Source organism: Cynara cardunculus (genome assembly GCF_001531365.2).
Source record: "Cynara cardunculus var. scolymus isolate 2C chromosome LG 17, CcrdV1, whole genome shotgun sequence".
NCBI classification, from domain to species: Eukaryota; Viridiplantae; Streptophyta; class Magnoliopsida; order Asterales; family Asteraceae; genus Cynara; species Cynara cardunculus.
Genome location: NC_037544.1, coordinates 1,429,826 through 1,452,754, shown reverse-complemented (window position 1 = coordinate 1,452,754; position 22,929 = coordinate 1,429,826). Strand labels below are relative to the sequence as shown.

The 22,929-nt window shown below is 33.8% G+C and overlaps 1 protein-coding gene across 1 annotated transcript; it reads left to right on the top strand.

Annotated features, from left to right (window-relative positions):
* Window positions 1–10,102: 10,102 nt before the first annotated feature.
* On the top strand, window positions 10,103–22,347 carry LOC112500183 (calcium/calmodulin-regulated receptor-like kinase 1). The gene is made up of 8 exons (XM_025103526.1): window positions 10,103–10,193; window positions 15,347–15,709; window positions 16,311–16,464; window positions 17,458–17,584; window positions 18,955–19,040; window positions 19,789–19,860; window positions 20,003–20,206; window positions 21,763–22,347. The coding sequence occupies exons 2-8, from the start codon at window positions 15,396–15,398 to the stop codon at window positions 22,099–22,101; spliced, it is 1,296 nt and encodes a 431-aa protein (XP_024959294.1). The 5' UTR covers window positions 10,103–10,193; window positions 15,347–15,395; the 3' UTR covers window positions 22,102–22,347.
* Window positions 22,348–22,929: the final 582 nt, after the last annotated feature.

The following is a 22,929-nucleotide window of genomic DNA, read 5'->3' as shown; positions in this document are numbered from 1 at the left end:
AGTTTATTTTTTATTAAATAATATAATTTTTTATAAGGATAATAATTAAGTATTTTTTTAGAATTAATGATTATCTTAATTGTATTTTAGATTTTTTATATTTAAAATGAAATGTTTATCTTGTATTTGATCATTTATATTTGCAGTTAGTTACATGAATTCAAACATGAAGCTTTAATAAGTTGTACTTACGCACAGTTTATTTGTAATATTAATTTTAAGTAATATGTATCAATAAACAGTGCTTCATTCGTAAAAAATGATTTTTAAGAGTTTTTTGTTAAATACTTTATAATATAGTATAGATATACAAAGTAAATTGTAGAAAAACATATGTTTTGGAAAATAACATTCTATTTTGGAACAATAGAAAAACATATTATTTTAGAAATGTGTAATTATTGTATTTTTTTAATTTACTGTCTTTACAGTTTCTCTGAAATAAAGAATTAAAAGTCAAAATCTCTAAATATATTCAACTTTAACGGCTTTTCTATTTTAAAGATTTCTTCATTAGACGAATGATCATGCGAGAATAGTAGTTAAGATTAGAAGCGTAAGAAAGAATCTGGACTCTTTACCACCTTTAATCTCACCCCCATTTCATGAATTGTGTTTATCACAGGAATGACCAAATGATACGGCGCATCTCGATGCACCGCATTAGTGTTGATCTTCTATTATGATTGATCAAAGGGTGGAGATTTCTTCTTATACTTCTCACCATAACTTTCATTCTCAACGAAACTCGACCCTTCATCATTAGTTATATTATTTAAATTTTTTATAATTTTATGATCCCAATACACTTTGAAAGAAAAACTTTTATATAAAATAATATTAATCCGATCTCATTGATGGAATGAACAAAAAATTCATTTCTCTCTCCTCTAATGAAAGTTCTTAACCTTGTCACAAGGGTGGTGCCTGATTTGTTTAAGCTTGCCTCCAAATGTCAAAAGTACCTGGATGTCCCAAGTTCAAATCCAAGAAGGAATAAAAATCCCCTTGGGGCCACGAAGGTTCAAATGTGGTGACTTCGGGCTATCTGCAAAGCAGGTGGTTGCCCTGAGATTAGTCGGCTCACATAGCGAGTTGGATATCTAGGTTAATAAAAAAAAATGAAAGTTCTAGACTTTAGAGAATTCTCTATATTTGGAGTTTTTTCTATGTTTCTCTGTTTTAGAGAAGAAGATAGAGAATCTTTTGAGCCCAACGGGTATAAACAATCCGAAACCAAACAAAATGGTTTCGGGTTTTTCTTTTCACGGGTTAAACGGTCCAGCTAATTAAATAAGGAAAGTTTCAGCTTCAAATTTTTTTTACGATATTAGTTAACTGAATAACAAATTAAACTGCTATTTACTTTATATAATTTCTTTTTAGATGAGTCTGTTTGAGCATGTATAAAATTAATATTAGGTGAATTGATTTATTTGTATACTAAAAGAACAAGAACTTGAGATATATTTAACAAAACCATCAACCAATGTTATGATTATAGCATGATTGCAAGAACTGATGGTAACACCACAATCAATGTGCGGGTGGAACAACTATCAAGCGAGGAAGTTGGGTGTTTCATCAAATCGTATTGGACCACCGCGGGGGATTGCCGTGAGTGACTGGGGGAACTCGATACCCACATTTTTGAACTGCTATTTACAATCAAAACCAGCGATGACCAAAAACCGGTTCCGGACCTCAACAGATCCGGTCATAATCGGTCCCGGTCGAAAAAAGTGAGTTTGGTCAAGTTTTATTGTAACTGGTTATGGGCCACCGGTTCCGCTCCCAACCGGTCCCGGTCCTTAAAAAATAATATTTTTTTAATGATATATATATATTTTTAATACATTATAAAATTTGTAATTGGGTCACTCAAATACACTTTAAAAATGCGTTTTATAATGATTAAAATTACATTGTGTTACAAAATATAGCGAAAAACCGAGACTTGTGAACGTTTTTTTGCTTTTTTTGTGAATCGAGAACTTGGTATGTAAACCCCTCAATCAAGACACTTATATATAGTGATTAGAAGCCAAAAAATACAAAATAATGGTTACATTTAAAAAAAACAGCTACATTTTTTAAAAATCGGTCCGGGACAGGCTGGTCCATAACCGGTTCCGATCCCTCGAAACACCCCAAATCCATAACCAGTCCCAAGTTTCGGTCCTAAAACCGGTCCTTACCGGTCCCGGGCTGATTTGGTCATCACTAATCCCGGTCCCAAGCCGATTTGGTTAGTTTTTTTAATTGAATGTTCTGTATCCGTGAGAATCTAGATACCTGTGACTCGATTGCTGAAACAGTATCAACTCCCCAAAACATTTCGTCGCTTACTACGCCCCTTTCTAACTGTATTTCAAAATAATTTAATGATTTTCGACCTTATTTTATTATTTTCGCAATAAAAGTTTGGTACATAAGTATATTATGTGATCAAGACTCATAATGATGGTAGGTTGGATTGGATGTGATGGTTCATCCATTCCTTTCCTAATGGCAAATCCCAATTGGGCCCAACTTTCCATAAATGGAAATAACATTATTGTTATTTGCCTTTAAATTGTATACCAACATATGATTCTCTTTACTTTAATTAATGTTTCAACAAATTGTAGATATTATTGAAAGCAAATGATGTAATAAGCATGTTTATCTCATATTGGAATTTTGTCATGAAAAAGCAATAACTAGATACCATAAATATTACAGTTTAAACAAAATACAATTATATACAGACTTTAGTGCTTAGTTTTGTTATCTGGTTTTGCCTACTGATAATAAAATGATGTATGATTGATATCTGAAAATAAACTTGGTACTGTATAGATGACATGTTTACCAACAAGGCTAGAAAGTTCTAGTTACCTGCTGGTTTATTATCTGTACTTTTTATGTGAGTATTTGTACGTTACACAAAATAAAACCAAAAAGCAGTCGACAAAAAACGTTTATATATAATTACCTTGGTATAGATGATTTATGTATAAAAATTTGTTAAGTATAACGCAAACTCATATAACTGTAAGTAAAAAGTGTCTGACGTGTAGCTCAGTTGACAAATGAATGAGATGATTTTGTCTAAATACAAGATATGTTCTTGATTCGCTCTCGAGCCCCCTGTTAGTGGGCCAAAAAATGTCCTCTCACATTAGAGTCATTGAAGACGGATTCGTGTGAGACTGTTTAGAATTTTAATTAATCAACTTTTATTTAAATAATTATAAGTAGAAAAATATATATTTAATTAAAAAATAATAGTTTTTTCGATATGGTATTTGTGTTTATGGGCCAACGGATGGGTGAGTTTCGAGTTTCGACTCATATTAAAGTTGTATGGAGGCTTAATGGGCTTAGATTTTAAGATAATATGAACAAGCCCATATTTTAACGCTTCTTTAAAGTACATTTGTAAATAAATATACAATTTATACTATATTATAAAGTATTTGACAAAAACTCTTAAAATCATTTTTTATGTATGAAGTACTATTTATTGATGCATATTACTTAAAATTCAATATTATAAATAAACTGTACGTAAGTACAACTTATTAAAGCTTCATGTTTGAATTTGTGTAACTAACTGCAGATAAACATAATCAAATACAGAATAAACATTTTGTTTTAAATATAAAAAATAAAAAATATAATTTGGATAATCATTGAGTTCTAACAAAATACTTAATCATTATCCTTATAAAAAATTATATTATTAAATCAAAAATAAATTACTTCGTTATTAAATCTAAATTAAATTATTAAAAAAATTGAATTAAAGAAATTACACAAAAAAAAACAAGAACTTTTAAATAGTTAATTTGATATTAATATTGATATATTTATTTTTGAAATCTTATGATATCTTCAAATATATATTTTATTCAAAAACAAAAACATTTTCTCTTTCTCAAAACCATATAAAAACCGTATTAAAATATCTACAAAAACAAAATAAAAGAAACATTAAAATCGAGATACATTTCGTTGTATTGTGCGAGTACCCTTCTATATTCACTAAATATATCATGGGAAATTGATTTTTTATTTTATTATTATCGGATATTAATTAATTCACATATTTATTTAAATACATGACATAAAAATATTAATTATATTCCACAAATTATGATCTTAGGTGATGCTTGTTTGGTTGATTTTTCGTTAAATTTGGTATAAATAAAGTTGTCTGTGTGGATCAATCTGTCTATAGACTGGGAAGATTTTTATTTTGGAGGGTTTTTTATGGATGAAATGAACGTCTGTTTTACCGAAATGGGTTGAAAAAACCTTGGATTTTTGCATAAATTTCTCCCGTATAAGTTTACTAAATAAGTCATTTTTTATATCATTAAGCCATTACCAAACAGTTATATATAATTGATCGAAAAAACTGTAACTCTCAATAAACTGCTAAGAGACAAGCTCCTAGAAATATATGGCTGAGGGCTTCAGGTTTTTGAAATATGTTCAATATTAAATACGACATTTTGATTTATACTTGTTATTAACAAATGTTATATTGACTTTATGAATAATTTAAGATAAATTATTTGACAATAACATTTATATTATATGAAAATAGATAATGCAATTAAAATAAATTATTATGTATATTAAATTTAAGTTAGGGGCGTTTACTAAACGCTTACCTGATAAGTGTTTATCAGGTAATTTTTCTCACATGATGAACATCGCAACTCGCAAGGGCAAAAAATCTTACCTGGTAAGAGTGGTGATAAAAATGGAGAGTCTTTACCCGGTAAACGTTTTTTTAATGTACTACAATCTCACATAGTAAAATAGATTATAGTATTGACTATTATTAGTAAACGCTTACCGGGTAAGCATTTGAGTAAATGGCACCTTGGTGGAAAAATGTTACATTTTTTCTCAACCAACTTAACAAAAAAAATGTAATGGACTTCAGTCTGTAGCTCAGTTGGCAGACGAATGAGATGACTTTGTTCAAATACAGATACATTTGAGATCTGATCATCTAAGAACATCTCCAACATATTCCACATGATTTCTCTAAAATAAATAACCAAAAGTCAAAATCTCTAAAATAAATTACATTCAACTCCAACGTATTCTCTATTTTAGAGATCTCATCATTAATTGTTTTATTTACATGTTCTATAATTTTATGAATTACGATCCCAATACATTAAAAAGAAAAAAAAAACTAATATTAATTCAACCTCATTAAAAAACTCATTTCCCTTTTCTCTATTGAAAGTTTTAGTGAATAATTAGAGTTGTTCGCAGGTGGGATGACCTGCTAGAAAAATGGGCTTGGATTACCATTCTCGAAAAAATGGGCAGGTCTGGACTAACTTATTAAAATTAATGGGTGGACATGGGCAATGGAAAAAAATATTTTGGCAGATCCGCTAGGCCCATTAATATTTTTATAATAATTAACTTATTAAAAATTTACAAATATTTTGAAAATTCCTAATACTTATTAATTCTTACTTAATTATGACTCACGATAATAATATTTTCTAAAAATCTTAAATTTAAAAATATAATTACCTCAGATGATCAATTTCTTATTATCCCATTTAATCAATTTCTTTATCGATACTTCATATTCAGCGAAACAATTTCTTTCTAAAGTATGTATATTATTATGTATTTACAGCAAATTTTAAGTTGGAAAAGTTGTTGTGTATTTTGAATTATTTTACATAACTTGGAATTAATAAGTTTTGTTTTCATAAAAATATAACAAGATTTTTAAGCTCGTCAGCCCATGGACAAGTCCGACCCGTTTATAGGGCGAGTATGGGTAAGTTTTCAAACCTGTAAAACGGGTTTTGTTTTACCATATTAGACCAATTGGACAAAAGAATAGGTTAAACCCGGCCCAGGTCCGGTCCAAACCCCCAAATGATCAACTCTAAGAATAATCTATATTTTGGAATTTTCTCCATCACAGAGAACACGATAGAAAATGTGTGGGAGATGCTCTAAGTCATCTGCTAGCTTCAGTCGCTAGTTGAGTCAAAAAAATATTTCCTTACATTAACCTCCTTAAAAACAGGTTTCATATAAGATCAGCTGAGGCCACCAATATTTGCCCAAATAAAAAAAATGTACTGGATAGCCATCGTCTTTTACAAGGACGGACCTATAGTTGGGCCTATGGTGACACACGTGCCACGGTATTATTCCTTCGTCGAAGGGTAAAAAAAATTAGGTTCGTGAAAGATGCAACCGTATTAATCTGTTGTGTGTCACCGTATGTATTTGAAACTATAATGAGAACAAGTTTTATTTTGTAAAGTTGGTTTGTAAGACTTTTATTCCATCCCAGACCCAAATTCGAATTCCGTTAGTGTCATTTTCTTAATCAAATGATGATATCATTTGAAATTTTTCCCTATAATTTTTTTTATAGTCAAATTGTACCATCATTTAAAAAAAATTCTAGATCCGTCTCTGATCTTTTAACACGTTCATCAACTCCTACGTAACCTTTGTATTTTAAATTCACAATTATTGATTCAGAATTTATTTAATTAATATATTAAATAATGAACAAAATTAGAAAAAATACTTGGTCAAAGTCAAACCTATGAAATTGAGGATATTTTCCAAACGACAATAACCTCACCATCCACCCATCAAACTCAAAAGTCCAAGCTAACCACTTGACAATGTCTAACACCATCACACATTTCTAACCTAACCATATTTCATTCATTATTTTTAATACAATAAACAAATTAACATAAAACAGTATAAAACAGTTACCGATACTGCAAGAAGTAGAAGCAAAAAGTAGGTATTTTGTAAAAATATGTTGTAAAATATATCTTCTATACTGATAATTATAAGTTTAAAACCTGATGTTGTTTTTTATTATTATACTGGCATCGTTCTTAAAGCCTGGATGTTTCGATGTTGTCAAAACCAGGTTTTATGTTGTTAGCAGAAACCTAGAAGGGTGTAGGGACGTTTCATCGTTTTGAACGGGACGAAACTCAAATCAGACATAGTTTGATCTTGGTTTCAATCTGTATTAAAGTAGACTTAACTATGGAGGTTCTTTTACAATAAATCCAGTTCATTAGTTGTTACTGTAGGACTTAATCGGTACACATAAGTTGAGCTGGATATGTAAGGTTACAAAAAGAACTACATAAGGGTTGTTTGTTTATCTTTTAATAGTTCCACTAAAAGACAATATCTGAATCGTTAAGAAGTGAGTCTTGTTTGACAAAAAAAAAAAAAGTCTACCTCTAATGGTTCTAAAACCCTCTGAATGATTTTGTATCCTGGGCCTCCCTTAATCATTTAGCATCCTAGTTTCATTTTGTAATATATCATGAGAGCCTCTTAATCATTATGATAACTTAATCATTTTGTACCAAACATTCAGCAGTTGTCAAACAACCCCTTAATATAAATATTCCACTAATAAATGGAAAAAAGTAAAATGAATCGAATTCGAAATGATGTAGATATTAAAACAAAGTATTGTATAAACTACATAACAAATTCTTGCATGTAAGAGACTGTTTGACAGTTGCTGAATGATTTAGTGCAAAATGATTAAGTGGATTAAAATGTTCTTATGATGTAGTGCAAAATGAAATATAATTGCTTATAATGAAATTAGGGAGCTGAAAGGTTAAGGGAGGTTCAAAATACAATATCATTCAGAGGGTTTTAGAATCATTAAGAGACATACTATTTTTTGTCAAACAATATTCACCTTTTAGCGATTCAGATGTTGCCTCTTAATAAAACTATTAAAAGGTAAACAAACAACCCTAAATTTTTCAAAATAGGAACCGGAACAAAATAAAATTTCAATGCAAGTTTTTCTTTAGTAAGAACAAATTACCTGTAAAACGAATATTACTTTCGCTCAGTCGACATTTTTTTAAAAGACATATTTGAGGTAATAATTTTTAATTAAACTTTTTATCTGAGATTTAAGGATTTACGCAAAAATATATTAATTATAAATAGATACTTTCAAATTATAAATATTTAAATAAACCGTTTTTAAATTATAAAACTTTAAACATGTCTTTTAAAACGATGCTATATAAAATAACGATCGAATAGAATCTATAATCTTTTAGACGTAAAAATAGCAACCTACTTTATAAGTACGATGCCCTAATAAAAAAATATTTTGAAAGTATATTGTTGTAATAAGAAAAACTAAAAGTTGAATACTATATTATATATATATATATATATATATATATACATATACACATATGTGTGTTGTTATTTCGTGCATTTTATCCAAAAAACTAATAACTTAGTTTTAAAAATATAATAGTTTTTGATAAAACTTTTTATTAGAGAATTAAGTATTTGACTTGGGATCACGTGAGACCAGCCTGTTTTCGTGAGACCCGTGAGACCAACTTTTTACACTTGAAACTTCACAGTAAAATGCTGTGAAGGTAGCCTTCACAGTGTTTTTGATGTGAAGGTTTGACTTTTTTAAACATTCACAATGTTTTTGCTGTGAAGTTTTAAGTGTAAAAATATGGTCTCACGGGTCTTACGAAAACAGTCTGGTCTCACGTGAACCTAACCCTTAAGTATTTATAGAAAAATATGTTAATAAAATATTAAATTAAAAATCATGTTTAAACATTTAAAAATGTATTTAAGGATTCATTAAATTTATTCCAAATGGGGGCAAATTTTAATGCTTTTGTAGGTGAATGAATAATCATGACACCAAGAAGGAATGTCCGGATATCAAGGGCATAATCGTCTAATCATAATTGTAACATATAATTTTTAACTGATTAAAAAAGAAGGATAAATTTCAATGTTATTATTTATATTAAAATCTATTCAATTTATAAATTAAAAATGTAAAAAATAAATATTAATGTTGAGATATACAAGAAATAAATTTATAGGTATGAGTGTATTTAACATTATATAAAAACGTATTTAGCCTACCTCATGGATGGACTAAATGCATCATTAATCTATATATATATACTACATTATAAAGCATTTAACAAAAACTCTTTAAAACTATTTTTTATGCATAAAATACTGTACATTGATGCATATTACTTAAAATTTCAAATTGCAAGTAAATTATGCACAAGTACAACTTATTAAAGCCCAATGTTTGAATTCGTGTAACTAATTGCGGATAAACATAATCAAATAAAGAATAAACATCTTATTTTAAAATATAAAAAATCTAAAATATAATTAAGATAATTATCGAGTTCTAACAAAATTATTCTTATAAGAAAATTATATTATTAAACCAAATATAAATTACTTCGTTATTGAACTTAAATTAAATTATAATAAAAAATTGAATTAAAAATTATACAAAAAATAAGAAATTTTAAATAGTTAATTTGATACTAATATCAATATAGTTTTGTCAAAATTTTATGATATCTTCAAATTTATATTTTATTAAAAATAAAAACATCATCGTTTTTTCAAAAAAACATAAAACCCTATTATAACATCGACTGAGATAAAAAATAAAATGAAATATTAAAATCAAGATGCATCTCGTTGCATTGCGTGAGTACCCTTCTAGATAATAATTAAGTATTTTATTAGAATTCAATTATTATCCTACTTATATTTTAGATTTTTTATATTTAAAATGAAGTGTTTATCCTTTATTTAATTATATTTATCTGTAATTAGTTATACAAATTCAAACATGAAGCTTTAATAAGTTATACTTACGTACAATTTACTTGTAATCTTGAATTTTAAGTAATATGCATCAATAAATAGTATTTCATGCATTAAAAAAATGTTTTTAAATTTTTTGTCAAATATATTATAATATAGTATAGATGTTTTTTTACAAGTTATCTTTAAAATCTATTTTTTATATTTTAATATATATATAATTTAACTTGATTTTAATATTAAAAAGGATGTATACATTAATAACAGAAAGAATTCAATATTAAAAACTATTTATTTACAAAAATCAAAAGAATTCATAGTTTTAATAACATTATATTCAGAGTATATATTTCTTTTCAAATTCGCCATTTTGTTCTTCGATCATTGTGCAGTATTGTTTCAAGTATGAAAACCGGATCTTGTCGCTGCTCCAACTCAGATTCCGTCATCTTCTTCATCTGGATTCTTCGTTAAAGCTGCCTGCTGTTGAGTTCAATCGTCGCTATAATCACCAGGTAAATCATGAACTAAACTCTCCTTTAATCACTCACATTGCCATCTTCATGGATTTCTAGTGGTTTTCGCTCTTTGATTTGTGTTTTACTTTTGTTGTGCATAATTGGAGTCTCATTTGGTTTGATTTTGTGTTTTTTTTCACTGTTTCTCTTTGATTTGTTTAGTTAATAATGACCGTTGGTTCGTTCTTTGGATGCTGAAAGGTAAAGGAAGATCTATATTTTAGGAAATATTCAACTATGACTTTGTAGCTGTTCTTTTCATGTTTCGTGTTGAGAAAAGCAAAAGTCGCCTTAATTTCTTCATTGATTGCTATTTTTGGTATTGTTTTTGGAGAATTTGGTTTCCTAGCACTGTGATTTTGTTTGAATTTTCCTTCTGCCGAAACATGTTTTTATATCTTTAATCGTGATCTTTAGCTCCTAAAATATCTATCACCATTTTCTGATGATCTTCCTTTTATTTCTGTTTTGTTGCGTCTATGAACTTGGAGCATCCATCCACGCATCAACAGAATGATATAAATTTCTCGTGCTTTGTCATTCACCTTTCACAAATATTTATACAAAATACAAAGGAATAACCAAAGAAACTATTGAGAATCTATCCTATAATTACAAGCCATATTCTATGGAAAGGATATATACAAATTATGGAGAATATAGGATATTCTCTAACCCGCCCGCGCAGTTTGAGCATATGGAGGATGAACGCTTAAACTGGATCTGAAATCAAGGAATAACTGGCGGGGAAGTCCCTTTGTAAAAATATCAGCTTACTAGTAGGAAGAAGGAACATGAAGTACGCGCACATGGCCCATCACAACCTTTTCTCGCACAAAATGTATATCGAGTTCTATGGCACGTTGGTCTTGAACTGGATTGCCAGAAAGGTATATGGCAGACACATTGTCACAATAAATAATTGTGGCTTTTTGTGGATGATAATAGAGATCAAGTAGGAGTTCGCGTAAGCAACATATTTCACGATGCCGCGATATTCTGCCTCAGCACTGGAACGGGAGATAGTGGACTGCCGTTTGGCCGACCAAGAAACAAGGTTGTCACCCAAGAAAAACACAGTATCCTGGTGTAGACTGTCTTGTATCGGCGATGAAGTGAGACGATTGAGAGTAGACGGGTATAAATGTAAACCATATTCGAGTATGCCTTTCAAGTACCGGATAATACGTTTGAGTGCATTAAAATGGAGTTCCCTTGGTGCATGCATAAAGAGGCAGATTTGATGTACCGCATAAGCTATATCGGGCCGTGTGAAAGTGAGATACTGTACTGCGCCAGCCAGACCGCGATACAATGTAGGATCCTCGACTGGGGTCCGTCATTAGCACTAAGTTTCGACTTAGGGTCGACTGGGGTAGTGACAGATTTGCATTTCACCATTTTGGCCCTGGAAAGGATTTCCTCTGCGTATTTTCTTTGAGACAGGGACATGTGATTAGGGGTACGAGTGACAGAGATACCCAAAAAGAAACTTAACTTTCCCAGATCGGTCATGGAGAATTCTTTATTAAGAGAGGAGATGATGTCTGATTTGAGTTTCTCAGACGAGGCAGTCAATACAATATCATCCACATATAATAATAGATAAGCTGTGTCCTTTCCATGCCGCTAGATAAATAAGGAGTTGTCACTCTTACTATACCAGAAACCGACCTGCAAAATAAAGTTAGCAAACCCCTGATACCATGACTGAGGGGCTTGCTTGAGTCCGTAAACAGATTTACAGAGTCCGCACACATAAACCGGGGCGGAGGAGTTGTAGAAGCCGGGAGGTTGATACATAAATACCGTTTCCTTAAGATCCCCGTGAAGGAACGCATTTTTGACATCGAGTTGATGGATCGACCAATTTTGGCTCATGGAAATGCTAAGCACGGTTCGGATAGTGGCGGGCTTGACAACCGGTCTGAAAGTTTCATCACAATCTACCCTGACTTCATGAGATTTGCCATTAACAGCAAGTCGAGCTTTGTAGCGCTTGAGGTCTCCACTATCCCTGAATTTATGGCAAAAAAGCCCATGCATCATATGATTTTGACCTCCTCCGGCTGTGGTACAAGATCCCAGGTGTGTTGTTTAATAAGCGCACTGTATTCTGTGGTCATTGCCGCATTCCAATTTGCATCAAGCATGGCTAGTTTGGGGTTTTCAAGTATGGGTGAGATGGTTTGAGAAGATATATTGAAGTGTGTTTTGGGTTTGAAGATACCATGGCGTGAACGGGTTTGCATGGGGTGAGTAGAGGTGGGTGGTGGTTGGGCCATAGGTTGGCTAGTGAGGAACGGTGAGACCGTAGGTTGGATGGGGGAAGTGGTGAGGCCGTAGGTTGAGGGGTGGAAGTTGGGGAAGCCGTGGGTTGAGTGGGGGTGGTTTTTGGTGGTTGTGCATGATGTAAGTGATGAGCGGAGAAAGAGATGAGTGGTCAAGAAAGTTATAGTCATTAGTAGTTATTTTTGTAGGTTTGAGAAGGGAAAGGAGGTTTTGTCAAAAGTCACATGACGAGAGATTATAAATTTATGGGAGGAGAGGTCATAATAAAGGTCTGTAGCCTAGGAATGCACATGTGGTCGATCTAGGCGCAAGTTTATGGGGAATGGTGGAGGATAGGTTAGGATAGCAAAGGCAACCGAAGGTACGTAAATGGTTATATATAGGAATGTTGTGGAACAAAATTTCGATTGGTGTTTTATTTGCAAGGGTGTTAGTAATGGGAGATGCCCATAAATCAGCATGCATGAGATCAAAGGAAGCGAAAGTAAACATTTTAGATAAATTAAATGGAAGACGAACATGTTTGCCTAATGGACAAGAAAAACATTGAGGGTTCAGTGACCATTTATTACATGAAATTAAATTATTAGATCTATGAAAATCAAGAACTGGAGTCTTGGATGTCCAAGTCGATTGTGCCATGTAGAAGCGGAGATGGTTGCTAAGGTTAGTGGAGGCGTGATGGTGGCAGAAGAAGGAGAGAATAGACAGAGAGATCCGGTGCTATTGCATCTCGTAAGAGTTGTCCCCGTATTGAGATCCTTTACAGAAAAGCCAAAAGGGTCAAATTCAACAGAGACACGATTGTCAGAAGTAAATTTGCGAATGGAGATAAGATTTTTATTATATGAGGAGTGTAGAGTACGTTTTAAGAGAGAAAGGTAGGTGTGGTGGTGGGGTGGTGGAGTGGTGGTGTCACCGTATCCATGAATTGGAATGTGAGAACCATTACTGACAAGAACAAATTGAGAAGTGCTTGAATTAAAAAGTTAAGGGATAGTACCTGAATTACTAGTTAGATGAGAGGTGGCGCCTGTATCCATCTACTATGTATCATCGGGTTCATGAAGATTCACGGTGTTAAACGCGTTTCCTAGCTCGGTGGGAGTTATTGGCGTACCGTATGGATATTGTGGAGCGAACATTGCATGGTTTAGGTGGAATGCCGGTTTCCGTGAGGGAGCCAAACCCATAATGTTGGCTTGGTGGTGAGTGTAGGGAGAAGGGCTTGGTGTAGTGGGGTATGGGTATGGGGTGCAACATAGTTGCCGTTAAGTTGCCATTGGGGCCAAAAAGGTTGTTGCTGACGATATGGAGGGCCACGACCGCGACCACGGCCATGGCCATGACCTTAGCGTTGGTTATGTTGGCCATGACCACGTCTGCGGTAAGTATTTTGTGAAGGTGGGTGCGTTTCCGACAGAGGTGGAGTAGTGATGGTTGGCGGTGATTGCACGGGTTGGTCGGTAACAAGGGCATGTTGGGTATGGTTTTCTTGTTTGGATTTTCTGGTTTCCTCTAGTAGCATTTGAGACCGGACTTTATTGAAACTAGGAAACGGGTCAACTTGTTGTATCATGGTAGCGATGGTGTCATATTCTCCTTTAGTGAGTCCGGAGATAAGCTGAAGAACCATCTTGGATTCTTTGACGGGACTACCAACATTGGCAAGTTGATCCGAGAGTTGTTTGAGCTTCTTACAATAGTCAGACATGTTTGAGAGATTCTCGAGTCTAGTGGTGTTGAATTGTTCTTCCAAGTATACGACACGAGTATGTCTGTTGTCTTGGAAAATCTTTTCTAGATGTGCCCACAATTCTTTTGCAGGGGCACCCGGTTTCATGATGGTCTGAAGGAGATCTTTGGAGATAGTGTTTTAGATCCATTGTTTAACAATGGCGTCAAGGCGTTCCCATGTCGGCTTATCAACGGACGATGGTTGTGTGGTGTTGGCGTCGATGTGATCAAGGACGTTATAGGCACAAGCGTGGATTTGGAAGAGTTCCACCCACGATGCATATTGGCCGTCCTCTTGGTCAAGGACGAGAGGAATAAGATTTTTGATATTAGTGACAGCGAACGCCGGGTGAAATCCCGTGAGGGATGGGGTTTCTTTTTCCTTACAGGATGACGTTATCGTGGAGGAAGATGGTGGTGGGGAGTTTGTTGGAATCCTAAAGAAACGAGATTGAAGATAGAGGGAGAGGAGAGTGTGAGGCTCTGATACCAAACTGAATGGTATAAATTTCTCTTGTGCCTTCTTATTCACCTTTCACAAATATTTATACAAATACAAAGGGATAACCCAAGGAAACTATTGAGAATCTATCCTATAATTACAAGCCATATTCTGTGGAAAGGATATATACAAGTTATGGAGAATATGGGATATTCTCTTAACAATATTCTCCAACATCATCAATATCTTTTTCCTGTTTGTTCTTCGTTGATTTGCATAACCTGTTCTTCGTTGATGGCTTGTTCTCTTTCGGCGGGTGATCTATAATGATGTTTTCTATTTCTTAGTTTGCTCTTATTTTCTTAATCCTTGTTGTGGTTGTGTGGGGGAAAACGTTGTTCAGCTGTTGGATGACATGATTACACTTGGCTTCCTAAAATAAGGGGAAAGAGAGGGAAATGAACATGAATAGTCACAACTATATTTCTATTAACTAGCAAGTTGGGTCCTTAATTTGGGCTTCGGAGCTAGTTAAAATTTCGATAGTGGGTCTAACAGGAGTTGAAATAGATAATTTTGGTTTGGAGTTTCATATTAGGTTCACTACTCAGTATTACCCTCAGGATTTATTGGCAAATCCCTGAATTCTGCTTTTAAATCTTGCTGATCGCTTTCACAGGTGTGTTGATGATTGCTTGGATAGGAAATAGTGAAGCTTCAGAAAAGAGATGAAAGAGAGGTCATTTGGTTTGATCATCGGTATCTCAATAGGAGTCGTAATTGGAGGGCTTTTGGCCTTAGCTGGGATACTTTGCTTCAGGTTTCACCGGAAGCGACCTCAGATAGGTAATAGCAGTTCTAGGAGAGCAGCAACTATCCCCATTCGTACAAATGGTGCTGATACTTGTACGATATTATCGGACTCATCCATGGGTACAGAATCATCAAGAACATCTGTACAGAATGGCATCCCATTATGGTTTGGTGGAATGAAGAAGGGTCATGTGGTTGCTGCTTCTGGAATTCTCGAATATTCTTACAAGTATGTTGAATTTAGTACTGATGCACCTCTCTGCTTTATAGTTTATACCATGAGCTTCCTAAAACAATGATACCTGAAGTACATTGGTATTGTTATTATTTTTGAAATGGCAAAAGAAATTTTAGTAATGAGATAACGTGTACAGTTGATGTCCACCAAAATGGACCGATTACAAATTGAATGCTTAGGCCAAAACAAACAATAGAATACTGAGCTAATATACTTAAAATATTTTTGAACAGTAAAGAAAATTTGTTACATTTGTAGACATAGTAATTGATATTAGTTTTATGCAGGCTTAGATGTAGCTATCATCGTTTGCTTTAACTTCATATTCAGAATTTCATATGAGATCCTCATCATGAGTCATTACTTTACTTCTATCGCATTCCTTTATGTTTCTTTCATCTTTTGACTTACTAAACACAACGTAGCTGTATCAAACTTACCATCTTATCATAGAGTTTCTGTCAAAGAAAAATATATTGAATCAAGGAGCACCTTTCCATTTGGTTTTAATGCCTCTTTACTGGTTCCTTTTATTCTGGATATTTCTGTTTTACCTTTTCTTACCATAATCTTTTTTTCCTGGATCAAGCAGAGATCTACAGAAGGCTACCTACAATTTCACGTCCTTGATAGGCCAAGGGGCATTTGGTCCTGTTTATAAAGCTCAGATGACCGCTGGTGAAGCAGTTGCAGTCAAAGTTCTTGCAACTGATTCCAAACAAGGCGAGAAAGAGTTCCATACGGAGGTAGCAATGAAGCATAGATACAGTCACCTCATGATTATATGTTTGGGATTGATTAATTTATGTTAATGAACATTTCTATAGATTTTCTCTCTGTGGTCTTCTAACTATACTATTTCTAGCTAGGATCTTGAAAAGAGTATAGTTCACATTATGCTTTTGGGAATGATTTTTAAGTAGCTTAATGCTGAAGGCTTAAACATTGAAAGGGACATTCACAGTGGATTTGGAAAACAAGTATTATTTGAGCTATACTCACCTCTTGCGCTTTATCCTTCTTCATAACATACATAGTAACCTATAGAATCAAGTCAAGCATATGTATCCCTGCGGGAGAAACTTGGGTGCTTTTTCTCAGAAAGGGACCTTTTGCTGGTCTTGTAGACAATGTCTATCTGGCAAGTTATACTCCCTGCTTCCAATGGAAAATGAAATACTTACATATATCTTTACTAGTTATCTGTTCCATCAATATATATAATCTCGTTGAATACAAACTTCAATATTTAGAACAACAGTTTGCAGAACAAGCCTTCACTTGGATGGATTAAGATGCTTGTAGAGTTGTATGCCAAAAGGCGATGTTGCATTTTTCATGGGTTGGAGAAAGTATCAAGATAAAACCATCCAAAGTCATGTGATATGGTAGTTAGCCTGCATAACATCTTGTCACTGGGATTCTTTACTAGAAACATGGATTTGGAAAACGTCAGAGTTGGTTGTAGATACAATGGAGTATTTAGATATAATGATGAAGCTTTAGGAAAATTATAGCATACAAGAATATTTGTAGGCTAAAGTATCATCTGAATAGGTGGTAAATAAGATTTGGCAATCTTGAAATTGGAACACGAACATTTCCATCATTAACATGGCCTTAAAAGCCTTAGTAGTGTACTTCTTAGGTTTTTTCTGTTTCTGATTGAGATCATCTTATTTCTGCTTCTGCACTTGTTAGTTTGCCTCAAGCTTTCCTGTGGGTATATTCATTTGCAGGTTATGTTATTGGGAAGGTTACATCACAGAAACCTAGTGAATTTGGTAGGATATTGTGCAGAAAAGGGACAACATATGCTCATATATGTCTACATGAGCAAAGGCAGTCTGGCTTCTCATTTGTACAGTAAGTGGTCATCCAACTTTGTTATAATTAGTAAATAAACAAGTTTCATGTACCTGGTTTTGTCAAGACTCAAGACAATAACAGATGCACATTCTTAATTTTGCTTAGCAACAAAATGAAACAAAATCTCCCCTATCAAAGTTCAAGGAAATGCAACTGAATTCAATATATCTGTTGTTAATAAATACAACCATCCGTAGGATCTAAGCCACAGTTGTTGAAGGATCTTCGAGCTTTTACTTCTTTAGATATTTCATAAGCCAACAAACTCTTATGTTAGTTCTAGTGATTAAAAGCCCTAAAACGTAGGAGAATGCTACACTGTTCCTATATTTGCTTCAAGTTGAAGTTTGTAAGGGCGTCTTTCATTTTAATGTCCTGGTTGGGGCAATTTGCCAGTCTATCATACACCATAACTATAATGGGCTTTTTATAGCTAAATCACTCAATGTCTTTATGATCACATCTTCATATGTTTATTTTAGTTGTGTCGTATTATGGGGGACCGTCAAGCACATCCGGCAAGGATCAAGGGCGATCTCGTTGTTGCATAGCTCAGGTCGGAGTAAGGTGCCATCGAAAGCTTCATTTCATGAGTTGAACTGGCAGTTGAACTGGCTCTGCTCCTTGCTGGAGGAAAAATGGGGCAATGAAGTAGGTGAAGTGGTTGGATTTTGCGAGCTGTTCATTCTATTGGGTATTGGTCATTGCGTAGATAACGATTTCCCGACCGGCGCCTCGCATATGGGTAGCAAGAGGGCGCTTATGCCCCGACGGTGGGGCCTACCCACTGGGGATTTTTTTCCCCGCTCCAAGAAGGGTTCGTAGACAGCCCGAAAGAAGGAAGAAGAATCTAATGGAAAGCCTCAGTTACAGACTGAACTTACCTATAGGAGGAGGTTTGATTCGGTCTTGCGACCGTACTCCCCAGGCGGAGTGTTTCACGCGTTAGCTGGGCCCAGAAAGGTCGACCTGAGAAAGCCCTTTTTAAGCTGATAGGAGAACTTCACTGACAGCATTCCCACTTTTATTACGAGTCCGGAAAGCCTCCTCAGAGGGATCCTCAAAATAGAATAGCGAGCCGGATTTTTCAATTCAAGTGCAAGAGTAAGCCAAAAAATGTGTTGTTGAAGTACACCCGTGAGATAGCGCTCACTGGTGAAGCTGGTGTTGTTGGACTTATAGATTCTCCTTGGCTAACAAAAATCTGAAATGGTTTCAAAATCTGAAATACTTGCACATATAGCTTTAAATCTAAAATGGCTTCATTATTGGTAGTTCATGTTGCTTGGTTGGTAAATTGAGTTATAACTTATAACCAATAGTAGTTCAATAGTCTTACAAAAATGCTGTTGCTTCTGAAAATTTAGGTGAAGAACATGAATTGTTAAGCTGGGATTTGAGGGTTCAAGTAGCGTTGGATGTAGCTAGAGGATTGGAATATCTCCATGATGGAGTAAGCTTTGCTTTTCATTTACAAGTATTCCATTATCGGCATTTTTTCTTTTGTTTGTCACTACTCCCTCCATCTCAAAATAAATGTCCACATTTCTATTTTAGTTGGTTCCAAAATAAGTACCTACTTTCAAAAATAAGGGGCTTTTGGTTGGTTTTCCATCAAGTCCTGTGTGGATAAAGTTTTCTATGTGGTTTAATCTCTGTATAGATCGGGATTTTTGTCTAAAAGGGTTTTTCATAGATGGAAGGAGTGTGTTTGTTAATTGGGAGGAGCAAGTTTCAAAAAAAAAAACTTGGCTTTCTGCATAAAGCTCTCCCATAGAAGCTTACTGAAGCCACTTTCTATATCATTAAGCCACTACCAAACAGTCATGTATAGCTTACCGAATAAGCTGTGAGTCCCATTAACTCATTAAGCTTCTAACAAACAAGTGTAGATCTGCTCCATAGCATATCTTGTTCCCCCTCCCTAATATGTAGGAGTTCACTTTCCAATTCTACTCTTGATTATTAGACGAAGAAATTCATTACTCTTATTATTAAAGTTCAAATTGTCATGTAGTTGATTAAAAATTGTAATAGTTACACATTTCTAAAACTGTCTCTTTTTCGTTGTGGACATTTATTTTGGGACAGACGGAGTATTGCTGTTATTTGGGCTTTTGTGAAGCCTATGCATATCAGCACTCGTGCATCTATGCTTATGCATAATAATCCAATTTATTGATCTTTTCTTGTAACTCCAGGCTGTTCCTCCAGTCATACACCGGGACATCAAGTCGTCTAACATCCTGTTGGATCAGGCCATGAGGGCCAGGGTCAGTCTACTGCTGTTAAGCTCTCTTTTATGCATATCTGAAAAGTTTGAAATGTTTCAGAAACTAGTGTAGCAATTGATTTAGCTGCTTTAATATATTGATTTTTATAGTGACCACTACCCAATTATATTGTGTCAAGCAGGTGGCCGATTTTGGACTTTCAAGGGAGGATATGATTAATAGACATGCCTCCAATATCCAGGGAACTTTTGGGTATCTTGATCCTGAATATATATCAACAAGGGCATTCACCAAGAAAAGTGATGTTTACAGCTTTGGAGTTCTACTATTTGAGCTTATTGCAGGAAGAAACCCTCAGCAGGGCCTCATGGAGTACGTTGAGCTCGTAAGATCTCTTTCTCTCTCTCTCTATATATATATATATATGTATATATATATATATATATATATATCTGTGTGTGATATAGAATCATCAACCAGTTTTTGGTGGTCTTTTTGTTGATTTCTTCTGGATGTGAAGGTTTTTTTTTTTCTTAAAGCATGGACTGAAGTTATTCATTGGTAGTTGAATTACTTTTGTAATGTAAGTAGTAGCCGTTGAATCACTGGTAGTTGAGGGTCATGACAGATTCTGATATAGTTATTCTGTCCCAATTAAATGACCTTTTAGATGATTAGCTTTTCCAACTCTTAAGCAATATATATATATATGTGTGTGTGTGTGTGTGTGTGTGTACTTTCCCATATGATGCATCTAATATAAAGTCAACTACAAGTATACCCTTTTTAGTTCCTTCAAAATGCATTTTTAGCAAATCACATGGTTGACATTTCTATTCACATTCGGTTCATGTTAGTTCATTTTTTAAGTATGTCTAGCTTTTAGACTTAAGAAGTGGGAAAGGATGTATTTATATACTTGTAGGTAATGATACTATTAGTGATTTGTGATGATGAGCTGATGATTAGTTTGGAGCCTATTTCGTAATGCATTGTCTATGTAAACGAATGTAAGCATTTTGTAAAATGACAATGCATTAATAGGATTTCGCTTTAAAATTTCAAATCGACGCAATATTTTCTCCTGAGAAAATGTTTTTTTTGGGGGGGTGTACAAGGAATATGTAGGAAATGAGGAAGCTGGAAGTTGCAGAAATGAGAATGCTTAGATAGACGTGTGGTTGGACCATGTTGGACATGATACCAAATGAAGTCTTCTTGACCGAGTTGGGACTTGCTTCTGTCATGGATAAGTTGACTTAGGAAAGATTGTGGTGGTTTGGACATTTTTTTTTTGTAAGGGTGTCCGGGCCAAAGCCCGACTAATCCCCTGCAATTTTTGGACATTTTTGTCGGAGAAAAATGGCGACTCTAGCTAGGCGGGTAGAAAGCGTGACGGTTGAGGGGGTGAGGAGGAGGGGAAGACCGCGGAGGACATGAAATGAACAACTAAGGATTGACATGGCAGCCTAGGGCATGTTCATTATTAGCAGCTTAATGAATTTAATGAGATGAACAACTTATTCGGTCAGTTATACATGACTATTTGGTAGTTGCTTAATGATATAGGAAGTGGCTTTATGCAGAAAGCCAAGTTTTTTTCCAAACATGCCTCTTCAAATTAAAAAACATGCTTCTTCCAAACATGCCCCTTCAAATTAAAAAACATGCTTCTTAGATTTATGAAAAAACCCACCCAAACAAAGCCTTCCCTCTCTGTACAGACAGATTAATCCACGCAGACAACTTTATTCACATGAGACTTAATGAAAAACAAACCAAACAGCCCCTTAGAAAAACAACCGCTCTACCTTTTGGGATGAAAAAATTTACAAGTCTTGATAGTGCATAATAATATAAGATGCCTTGGACCATGTCATATTATTGCAAGTCAATTTATATGAACTAATTATGTATTTATGTATTTCTCGGTATAAATAGGCAGCGATGAACACGGAGGGTAAAGTCGGATGGGAAGAAATAGTGGATTCTCGTCTTGAAGGAAACTTCAATGAGCACGAACTGAACGATGTGGCATCTCTTGCATACAATTGCATCAACCGTTCCCCAAGAAAACGACCATCAATGAGAGACATCGTGCAAGTCTTATCTCGTATTCTTACAATTCGGCACAACAAAAAGCATCATAGACGTGATTCATCGGTTGTGGCCGATGAGGTTGCACTCAACATCGACCAATTAGGTCGGCGGAGCCCGATGAATAGCGAACATCGACGGATGGAGTCTATGAGCAGCACAGCTGATTCTTGTGAAGGTTAAAAATGAGATTTGACCCCTTGATTGTTTTAGTTTTGTTTGCCTTTGTTTTGTAATATATATTTGGCATGTTTTTTTACATATATAGGGGAGGAGTTGATAGCAGCAGATAGGGCAGGTTTTGGTGTGGTGTTGACTTGAGTTGAGTGAGGAAATTAGGTTGTAAAATCTCTGTTTTTCTTCTTGGGTTTGATCCTGTTATGGTTCAATTTTGTATACTAATAGAATACATTACAAAAAGATGGTGATTGAATCTTTCAGATCTCATCTTCAGATTCAGTTTGTTTAATTTGATTAGTGGAATTTCATTCTAAAATTTTGATCAGACAATTTCAACTCATATATATATACCCCAAAAAAATTCTTAAAAACCATTTTTTATACATGAAATATTGTTTATTGATAAATATTACTTACAATTCAAGATTACAAGTAAATTGTGCGTAAGTACAACTTACTAAAGCTTTATGTTTGAATTCGTGTAACTAACTGCAGATAAACATAATCAAATACATGATAAAYATCYMWTTTWAAWWWWWAAWAWTTAAAATATAATTAARATAATTATYGAGTTATAACAAAATATTTAATTATCATCTTTATAAAAAAATATATTATTAAACCAAAAATAAATTATTTTGTTATTAATTCTATATCAAATTATAATAAAAAGTCGAATTAAATAAGTTGCACCAAAAAAAATGAGAACTATTAAATTGTTAATTTGATACTAATATCAATTTATTTATTTTTCAAATTTTTATGCCATCTTTAAACTTATATTTCATTCAAAAATAAAAACATTATTGTTTTCTTAAAACCATATAAAAT

Coding starts and splice junctions, on each gene's coding strand:
- LOC112500183 (XM_025103526.1), top strand. CDS start 15,396: ATGAAAGAGAGGTCATTTGGTTTGATCATCGGTATCTCAATAGGAGTC. Junction 19,861..20,002: donor ATCAGGCCATGAGGGCCAGG/GTCAGTCTACTG, acceptor TGTGTCAAGCAG/GTGGCCGATTTTGGACTTTC. Junction 20,207..21,762: donor TCATGGAGTACGTTGAGCTC/GTAAGATCTCTT, acceptor CGGTATAAATAG/GCAGCGATGAACACGGAGGG.